The 11,267-nt window shown below is 39.3% G+C and overlaps 1 protein-coding gene across 1 annotated transcript; it reads right to left on the bottom strand.

The window, feature by feature from the left end:
• Positions 1 to 940: 940 nt before the first annotated feature.
• Positions 941 to 10,488, bottom strand: LOC139933815 (uncharacterized). The gene is made up of 4 exons (XM_071928031.1): positions 10,212 to 10,488; positions 6,648 to 7,280; positions 4,792 to 4,981; positions 941 to 3,748 (listed from the first exon to the last, which is right to left on the bottom strand). The coding sequence occupies exons 2-4, from the start codon at positions 7,215 to 7,217 to the stop codon at positions 3,603 to 3,605; spliced, it is 906 nt and encodes a 301-aa protein (XP_071784132.1). The 5' UTR covers positions 7,218 to 7,280; positions 10,212 to 10,488; the 3' UTR covers positions 941 to 3,602.
• Between the last annotated feature and the right edge of the window lie 779 nt (positions 10,489 to 11,267).

Here is an 11,267-nt window from a genome sequence, read left to right on the forward strand (position 1 = left end):
CTTTAAATCCAATAAATGCAAAGACCCTTCATGGGTCGAGTTAAAAAATAGTGACGAGTGTTAATTAGAAGACAGTGAGGGTAACCCAAGCAATGACGTGTCGACCTACATATTGTGATGAATGACATGACCTACATGATGTCCGTTTATTGACTGTATCTTTTTATCTCGGCATCCACAAGTGTGTAGACGAAAGTGTCATCTTTTCAAGGGCCAATATTTATTATCGATATTTGCTGACGGCAGCTTTTTGGCAAGTTTTTAAAGTGCTGTATCTGAAAATTTAATTTTCAACGAGTTACCTCCATCCCATCTTCACTGCATCATTCATTCATTCGTTCATTAATACTCAAAGCCAGAACTAAATATTTTTGTTTGTTTTAAAACCACATCATTGTACAAAACAAGCCTTTGTTCAACGTGGTGGGAATTACTTTCTGGAACGCTTAAACTGGACTCCGGTAAACTATCTCGTTTTCGCCATATTAAAACGTCTGAAAACATCCTCTTCACTTCTTACTCTGCCAAGATTTATACTGAATAATTTTGCTGTATTTCATTTAACTTTACTTGAATGACAGTCACTTTACTTTGTTTAACTGCGATGAGGTCAGGGTACAAATACCTTGCCTAACCCAACCAAGAATGTTGTCTTGCTGAATTGTAAACTTTCTTCTTCATGATTTCTCAACTATCTTGGCTTTGTTTTGTATTGACAATGTAATGATGAGTAATATTTGTACGTTGATGAAATTTGAAAAATTATCGTTGGTGCCCATTAAAAAAATAATCTTACAATGCAAAAAGCCGCAAACAGTAACTTCCCGCACATCGGTGCATGTCCACAGCCATGGCTCTGAGCGCGGCTGGCCGCTGCAAAACAAATTCCTTAGATCAAATAGATTTCATCTTAAATAAAAGTTGCATCAAAATCAACAAATACTGTATTCCCTTTTATTGTTTAATTCATAAGCATCAAAAACCACTTATAACATGCGTATAAAGACTACAGGCATACATATTACATGACTACGAAAGCGTAAATGATGACCAAAAAAATGTCCTTTTAGTTACTGCACATTGTTTTACAGTCGATGCAACCCTTACTCTACGGTGCAATGTAAGCAATCATGAAAATGCTGACTACGGTAGAACGAGAATCATTGTAAAAACGTCTTAAAGGAACACGTTGCCTTGGATCGGTCGAGTTGGTCTTTGAAAAGCGTTTGTAACCGTTTTTTATAAAATGCATATGGGTAGAAAGATGTTGTAAAAGTAGAATACAATGATCCACACAAACATGCCTCGAAATTGCGTGGTTTTCCTTTTACCTCGTCGACTAACACGTCGGCCATTTATGGGGGTCAAAATTTTGACTCCCATAAATGGCCGACCATGTTAGTTCGCACAGTAGAAGGAAAACCACGCAATTTCGAGGCAAACTTGTGTGGATCATTGTATTCTACTTTTATAACATCTTTCCGACCATATGCATTTTATAAAAAACGGTTACAAACGCTTTTGTTTTGACCAACTCGTCCGATCCAAGGCAACGTGTTCCTTTAAGGTTTCCCTGTTGGGTTAAAAATTACAGTGGAAATTGCATCCATGTTTCTCAACCTCAATGTATTGCCGTTGTCAGCATTGTTCACGTGTAACTGTTTTTACTAGAGGGTTCATGTGTTTATGTAACTCGACTATCTCGGCTATGAAGGAGATCGCTCAAGATTAACTACACCTAACATATACATTTACATAAGTAGGTATATTATAAGTAATCATGCTATATACATGTAATGCTGATTTCACTTGCAAGTATTTTAATTACCATAATGTTATGTTACCAATATCAATACACGTACACAACAGAAAGTCCCAAACTTGCCTCTGTTATCAAAACATTCAGAGTAGTTTGGCAGACAATCACGTCTGGCTAAAATTAAAAAGGTTACTGGCTGCACATCTCTTCAGGCACGTAAGAGTGGAATATCTTTTTAATTTCATAAAGAAATTTATCTCCACGTGGGTTTTTAAACAGTGTTATGACTACCATATTCCCGCGGTCGTGACTGGTGTAAAAGGCAATCATAGATGGAGTCATTAGTTAGGGTAATTAATCTTGTGGAGTGTTCATGCTTTTTTGAATGACATTAGATTGCTAAATAATAATGAGTATCTTTAATAACCAGCAATCCACTTATGTTACTGTTGACACGAACTCATTTTAATGCTTAGCGAACCGTGCCGTCTAAACCGATCGTGCGAATAATTTGACAATCATCCAAAATAAAGTGCGTGAAAACGTAGACGTCAGTTGGCGACCCCTAACCCTAACCCCCACCCCCCCCCCCCCCGGATTAATAAAAGGCCTCACTTATCCAAGTCAAGATGATAACACTATTAAATGTAATTGTGTTCACAATACCAGAAGTACGAACTGAATCACATTATTGGATAGAGTGATATGTTGGAGTTATAATCTGATCACATTATTTTGTAAACGGTTCACACCTTTGTACAATATGACAGTTACAGTACCTACACTTTCAGTCAAACAACATTTTTCTCGGCTTGCATTAAAATCAGTTGTTTGTTTGTTGTTTTTGCTTTCCAGGTAATACCTTAATCATTATGACGTCTTAACAGTGGGGCGCCCTCATGTAGAGGTGAACATGGGGGTTGCAAATTATGTTTTCGAAACTACGGATTTTTTGGAGGTTTCGGCTTGATGGAGATCCGTCTGCATGATTAAAGCCTGGTTAGGAAGGCGCAATTTCTTCCAATGACTGAGCTTATAAGCCCAAACCGTGGTTTTAAAAAGGGTCGCAGTTTTTCTCGGTTAACAAAGATGGCGGCATGATGACGTCAATGCATAAGATCCATTTAACCATCCTCCATGATTTAACATACTCTACGCAGCAACTCTTTGGTGCAATGGCTAACGGCTGATTTGCAGAATGTTGACTTAAGGTCTCCAATGTAAAGGTTTTGACGTAGATGTCAGTCCGTAAACAAACAAAAACAATGTCGCCGTAGATCTCTATTTCTACCTCCATGATCTTATTGACGTATTGGAGCCTTTTCCCTGACGTAGGCATACTATATCATCAGTAATAATAAATCATTGACTTAACATAGGGTGGCTTCATAAAACATAGTCTGTACAACACAGAGAGCTGGTATGAATAATAACGATTGCTGAAATAGTAAATTAGCAAAGCAATAGTGCACACAACCAAATTTCAATATGGCGTCTGAACATAATTTCGTGCTAGTTTTTAAAGGAGTATGCCAGGGGTGTTTATGTGTGGCTGGGGGCTTACAGTGGTACGAGGAATAATTACTTATTTGAGAAAGTTTTCGAACATTGAGCTGTTGCACAATTTTCTGTGCACCCCGCCCCCCCCCCCCCCCCCACTCATTAATCTAAATAATATCTTCATGTAGCTACTGGGAATACAGGGCAGATTTCTAATGTTGTTTTGTTACCACTTGCTGACACTATATTTAACATAATTAATTACAAATATTACAGTAACGGAAACTATTCACATATAAGACATTCAACCGGTGGCAGGGGTCGACCATCAGTGGTCAGTTGTTCAGTTGTAGGGTACGTGGTTGGTAGGACTGCCAAGGTGGATATGAAGCTGGGGATAGAGGTTGTGAGGTATCTGTGACGATGGTTTCCATGGAGGGCGCTCTAACAATGATATACGACCTTTGAACTTCTCATCCATCTTATCGGCTGTGTAGATAAAGAAAATTAATGGGATTAAAATTATCGCATAGATCTCGAAATGTAGATTAAAATTTTGTGAGCGTCCACATAGCAACCACACTGTGTCTGTTTCTTTGTCTAGTTGGTTACTCTAGGATTGACGATTTGTGGATTCGAGTCCCACCCGAGTCATTTGCCTGTGATATTTTGTTCACAGAACTCGGGAAAATACTGAGTATATATTGCCAACGCACGTTGGTGTAAGGGTAACACCAAAGTTAGTAATTAGATTAGAACTAATCTCGAACTGTAGGATAGACCTTTATTCTGAAAGCAACCAAATGATATTCTTAATGAACGTCCTCATACAAATCTCGACTGTGTAATTAATCATCTGTTGCATGCTCTTTGTACTTTGATCGTTTTAGATTTTGTTCCATGGTTTAAATATTGTAGGCAGTGGACACTATTGGTAATTGTCAAAGACTAGCCTTCACAGTTGGTGTATCTCAACATAAGCATAAAATAACAAACCTGTGAAAATTTGAGCTCATAATCGGTCATCGAACTTGCGAGATAATAATGAAAGAAAAAACACCCATTGTCACACGAAGTTGTGTACGTTTAGATGGTCGCTTTCGAGACCTCAAGTTCTAAATCTGAGGTCTCGAAATCAAATTCGTGGAAAATTAAGTCTTTCTCTTAAACTATGGCACTTCTGAGGGAGCCGTTTCTCACACTGTTTTATACCATCAACCTCTCCCCATTTCTCGTCACCAAGTAAGGTTTTATGCCAATAATTATTTTGAGTAATTACCCATAGTGTCCACTGCCTTTAAGGAAATAGTGGTTGTTGATGTATGGAAATGAGGAAACAGAATCAGCAAGCGTAAAGTAATGCTCATTGAGGGAAAACAATCCTTTCCTTCCACAATTTTTTCATTCGTCATGAAATAAAATAGTATCTCATTTTCTCAAATGAGATATACCTTTTTGTACAAATTAATTAAAAAAAAGGTATTGGCATACGGAAAGGTTCCCATCATCCAGATTATTCCATTTCAACTTACCGTATGTCTTTCTTGTTTTGACGGCCCCGGACCCAGATCTCTCGGGTGTTTTTTGCGGGCTTGGTCTCGATGACGATCTTGGCCCTCCCGTTGCTGATCCACCCCGGGCTCGAGAGTCTGGACGACCCGCTGGTGCTGTCTCGTAGATTCCCATGCCTAGTCGATGAGTTATGGAACTCCACTTCGCTGTCTGCACACACATTAACAATCAAAACAAGACACAAGACAATTGGTTATTACTCAAACTAATTGTTAGCATAAAAACTTACTTGGTAACGAGCAATGGAGAGCAGTTGATAGTGCATAAAACACTGTGAGAAACGGCTACCTCTGAAATAACTTAGTTTTTGAGAAAGAGGTAAATTCTCACCGAAATAATAAAAGGCTGCACCTGAAGCCTTTAATTACGCATCTGAAAGCACACAAAGTAACGGGTTTTAAATGTTTTTTTTTTAAGGAGTGCCCCCTGAAAAAAACAAGCATATAATATCCCATAGGGATGGCAATAAGTTGTGGAACAAGGGTATTTTTTCTTTCCTTATTCACTTGCAACTTCGATAATTAATTTAGCCCACATGGTCCAGTGCCTTTATGGATAAAGATTCAACCCGACTTTAATAAATTAATTGAGAAAGATGGGACACAGATTCGTTTGTTACGATATTCATTATGGTGTCAACACCTTAAATCACAGTGCACTCATGGGGCAACCAAACCACTCAAATCAAAGGTCAGTTGTAAGGCCCCGAAGCTATAGGGAGGTTGACAAAGTTCCCTATAATACTTTTAACAAACTTTCAGACCTACCTTGAATAAATCCTTAGAAGTTTTCAAACAACACCTGGAATTATAAACCACAACCTTTCAATGGCGGGGAATAGCTACTGAACTACTCGTACATGATCCTCGTTTACATTCATGTACATAGCCACAAGATAAACTACTCAATATGCTAACAAATGACGGGTACTATAGTTACCCCCTGAGGGTTACATAAGACCCATTGACCCGGGGAGCCGGGACAAAGCAATCACGGAGGACCCGCCCACTAAACTCGAGGCCAGCTTCTCTCATTTACATAATCGATTATCAAGAGCAGGGCATGATTTACATATCTAAATATACGTCATCAGGAAGCGACTGATCTGGAGGGGCTTTCCCTCAATTGCAATGGACCGATGATGAATGTTCACTCTGTTGGCATGGCCCAGCCCTTAGCTGTAAAAGGACTTATTCTTATGGTGGGGAGTTGGCCTTAATTCAAGAATTATTCGAACTCTGCAGCGACGATCCTCTAGCTGTAAACAAGTTTTTTCTCTGTCTTCTTCCATGTTCTCGACGTCAGCTGGTCAGATTTGTTTAGGAAACGCCTGAAACGTTTCATGTGTTTTCAGTGAGAGTGCATAATTAAACAGGTCATGTTCATACGTGCTTATTTCAACTAGAATATCTGATAATAACACGAACGCAGAGGATTGTTTTCATATATTATGAACATTTCTTGTGCTATGTATACAAATGTTGAGCTTTGTAAATATTAACACGTTTATAGTTTTATGTTTGTTGTTCAATGTAAAAAAAAACCACAAAAACGAGGACAATATTGTTAATTAGGGTTTAAAAGACAGTCTTGATTAATAAGAAGTATATAATAATTGTTTGTCTGCTTCATATAAAAAAAATCAGTTTCAATTGATGCCTCAAGAAAAGAAAAAAAACATCATATTTCTGTTTCGCCGACAATGAGCTCTATTGAATGTTTAGTCAAATCTGGGTCAATCATACTACACTACAGAGATTATCACTATGGTTCACCATAGAAATATGATACAATACAAATGTCAACAAATATTTACCAATTCTGCAATGCTGTCTGCCGTCTTTAGAAGGACCGGTATGAGGTTAACCACCGCACCCCAGGCTGGTACCTCCCCGGTATTCAGCCCTCGAAACTCCTCCAGCGTCTTGTGTTTGTGTAGATCCGTGAAGTCATTATGCTCCTCAAGAAACTTCTCCATGAAGTCTATCTCAGACTGGATTTTCTTGGCCGGGGCCCTCTGTCTCTCGTGGACGGTCAGTTCGTTGACCGTGTCTCCTATCCACTCCCGAACTCGCTGGGCCAAGATCTTGAGGGCGTCCACCAGGGAGATGAAGTAACCAATCACCTGAGTGAAATGGGTCTTGCGATCCTTGTCAAGTCTCTTTGAGTCTTCATAGCAGTCTCTGACCTTAGCGATGGACGTGACGGACGGGCCGTAGGTGGTGAGCTGGCCCTTGGGTGACCTTAGCAGAGCGTCGATGAAGCTTCGACTCTGCTTGAAAAGTCGAGTGTAGTCGCCCTGTCGAAGCTGTCGCACTTCGTCACTGAGTTGTCCGTTCACCTCCGACATGTATTGCAGAGTCGTTGATGGATCCTTCCTGGCCATTTTGGTTGGCTTGCGATGATGATGAGTTGTAGGTTGGAGAGTTTGTACTTGATCAGGCCAAGGCTATAGATAAATGAAAGGAAAACAATCATGGAGTTGAGGTTGAATTAACGACTTGCCATATTTTCTTTTTACGGTGATGGGGTTTCGATTGTGCACCGATAGGACCGACAGGGATGGAGCGTTGATTCACGACCTTCTCTGGGCGTGTCATGCCCTGACTCATCACGACAGTTATGTCCGACACATTGAGTCAAATAAATCATTTTAGGTTCGACACACTATCTCACATAAATCAGTGTTTCGATCCGACACATTCTGTCCAGCTCATTGGTAAATTTGAGTGCCTTAATGGTCCATGTCGGCACATTGAATTGGTCCGTCCATGTCGGTCATAATGATTCTGGCCATGTCGGACATCCTGATCCAGATTGGACACGATGCTGCATATCGAACAAATTGTTTATGTCCAACATGTTAATGGTTCGACGACATAATGCTCTACTATACGTCAGACATTGTAGGTACATGTGTCGAGCAAAAAGGTCCATATCGGTTTCGCCGACAAGCCTAAAGGCGACACATTGCCCCTCGTCAGACAATAAGGTCTATGTCGAACGAGAAGGTCCTGGTCGGACAAGAGGGTCCAAGTCGGACATGAAGGTCCATGTCAAAATAATGGACTGGTGCCATATAGGACACAATGATTCATGTCGACACAATGATTCATGTCGACACAATGGTCCACGTCAGACGTCAAGTTCAATGCAAGGATAATAATGGTCTACGTTTGTGGTCACAATGGTTCCATGTCAGATGTAATTGTGTACGTGTCAATCTTTACCTTTTATTTCGCAAACAAACAAGTCTCGCGTCGGGTTGTCTACTTGGTTGCTATTCATCGTGATTAAAAGCTTTGGTTAGACTGAGATTTTACCGTTAGAAAAAGGCGACATCGCAATTGATATCTAGGTACTTGTACTTTGTATTGTATTGCAATGCCATACGGCGCATCGAGATAACCTTTCATCTCACCCATACAATTATTATAGCTATATAATTTTTGATCAAAATGAATGAAGAGCTTATTGAGCTGAAATACTCCACCTATAAGCTTTTGGTTCAAGTTACATTGTGATATGTTCGTTCGGTGAGTCTAGCAAATGATCTAGAAATCATATACATGTAATTAAAAGGACAACAAAATATTATAAATTAAACCTTAGTTAAGAACCACTAGCGAGTTTTCTGTTTCCAATTGAAACAGGGGCCGCAAATTTTGCATGAGCATCGTAAAGCAGTTTCAGCAACCTCGCAGTTTTATGTCGGATTTTCCATTTGTTTATGCAACATGGGTAATTTGGATATGAAAGGCTTCAAAAACAAGCAGCAGATTTATAGTTTTGTATTAAACACACATTAATTTCTGCCGGAAGTGAAAGGTTGGAACCAAATTAAGCTTTCCTGTCGTATCGTCGCCAACATTGCCTTTTATGGTTTCCAACAATATTGCTTTAACAAATTAATTTGTTTAATGTCCTTGTGGCAAATTGTGCCAATGTGCAGGCTTGTAAACCATGCAGCACATTAAAGGCAGTGGACACTATGGGTAATTACTCAAAATAATTATTAGCATAAAACCTTTCTTGGTGACGAGTAATGGGGAGAGGTTGGTGGTATAACACATTGTGAGAAACGGCTCCCTCTGAAGTAATGTAGTTTTCGAGAAAGAAGTAATTTTTCACGAATTTGATTTTAAGACCTCAGATTTAGAGCTTGAGGTCTCGAAATCAACCATCTAAACGTACACAACTTCGTGTGACAAGGGTGTTTTTTCTTTCATTATTATCTCGCAAGTTCGATGACTGATTGAGCTCAAATTTTCACAGGTTTGTTATTTTATGCATATGTTGAGATACACCAACTTTGAAGGCTAGTCTTTGACAATTACCAATAGTGTCCACTGCCTTTAAAGGTAACTGAAAAGGACTAGGGCATACAAAATGTAGAGCCTGGGCAGAATTTATGATCATTTCCAAATAACAACCATTAGAAATGGTGACATCATCTTAGCCACAAAGGATTGTCAGATCTTACTCCACACAATCACAATCGAATGGACATGGTTTGTGGTAGGAACCGAAATGTAGGCTTAATAGTGTCCACTGCCTTTAAGTTTCAAATACACAGATTGTATTGCGGGAAAGTGAGGTGGAAACTAAAGATGAAAGTTTCTTGTCGTATCGTCGGCAAAATTTACCTTAGGGCCTGCAGTACAACGCTGTGACAGTTATGTTGTTTAACAGCACAACCAAATGGGACTTCAGAATATACTTTTATAAGTAGGATCTTTTATGAACAGTGCTCTTTGGAACGTGTTCGGACTGTATGGCTCCACCCAAAATGCCAATACAGTAAACAAAAATCACCTTGAAAACGTCGTCCTTGGGCAAAATGCTATGAACTTTGATATAATAGCCGGCAAATTGACTGAACATTGCAGCAATATGGGTGGACGGGCAAACTGGTCCATTCGTAAATCTAGATCTTTTAATACCATGGCAATGTACTTTTGTATATAATTCTAATAATCCAGCAGAAATGAAAAATCTGCGATTCTTTTTAGTTTGATTCCATCTTCTATGTTTATAAAAGGCCTACTTCACTGCTACGTCTGTGGAAATTACTTTCACGATTTGTCATTAAATCGACGTTGGGAGTGTAAAACCATGCGGAATGCTAGAAAGTAAATTTCAAAGGTGAAATTGAAAATCAGTATTCAGTAATTGACAGAATTGTACAGAAACTTTACCCCAGTATTGCAAAATGCTAGAATGTGAAATTCGAATGTGATTTTACAAATCAGTATCAGTAAAGATTAACAGGAGTTGTTTACAAACATTACTCTGCAAAATGCTAGAATGTGAAATTAAAAGGTGAACTTACAAATCAGTATGTTCAAACATTAGACAGGAATTGTACACAAACACATACCTATTGCGTGGCAGGTGCCTTGCTCTCAATGGGTACACGAGGTGTCAGCGTTTCCAGAAAACGAAGGCCTATATCGGGCGGGGCAATGCAACTGCGTCATCTGCTAGTCCAAGATTTTCAGTTCTGTAACTCCATGAAATAGTGAAGAAATCAGAATCCAAATGTATTAGTCTATTTCCACTGGTACTTCCAAACGTCAACATGTGTAAAGTGCAGCGATATAAACAGATCCCACACACTACAGCTATTGCTTAATGCATGTCGCACCCCATTGATCAAGTTTCACACAAAAGGACCTGCTTGTCTTAGCAACGACCCCGGTCCTTAGCTACGGGATAAATAACAACACTGGGGCCTCGCGGCTGGGAGTTTAGTGTACACGTTCACATTATGCTTTCCCAGTAGGGTGTGATTTTCTGTTCAAATCAATGGAGCAAATTAACGTGGGAAATTTCGGGGAAAGAGCACGAATTTCAAAATGAATAATAGGCCTACAGTAGGCCATCAGTGGTGTGGATTAAAGACCCTGGACACTATTGGTAATATTGTCAAAGACAAGTCTTCTCACTTGGTGTATCTCAACATATGCATAAAATAACAAACCTGTGAAAATTTGAGTATATTGGTCGTCGAAGTGAGATGATAATGACAGAAAAAACACCCTTGTCACACAAAGTTGTGTGCAGTCAGATGCTTGATTTGGAGACCTCAAAATCTAATTCTGAGGTCTCAAAATCAAATTCCTGGAAAATTACTTCTTTCTCAAAACACGTTACTTCAGAGGGAGCCGTTTCCTCACAGTGTTTTATACTATCAACCTCTCCCCATTACTAGTTACAAAGAAAGGTTCTATGATAATAATTATTTTGAGTAATTACCAATAGTGTCCACTGCCTTTAAAGGAAGTTGGGCACTTATTAAGGCCTCACGTCATACGACGCAACTTACGGGCAACCAGTTTAAGGCAATCTCCAAAAAGAAAAATTCATTCACAAAAGAATGTTCTAATTATTTCCTTCGGGACAGCCAGAAGAACGTCTCTTGTGTGTGCATATA

The sequence above is a fragment of the Asterias amurensis genome, chromosome 2 (genome assembly GCF_032118995.1).
Source record: "Asterias amurensis chromosome 2, ASM3211899v1".
In the NCBI taxonomy this organism is placed as follows: Eukaryota; Metazoa; Echinodermata; class Asteroidea; order Forcipulatida; family Asteriidae; genus Asterias; species Asterias amurensis.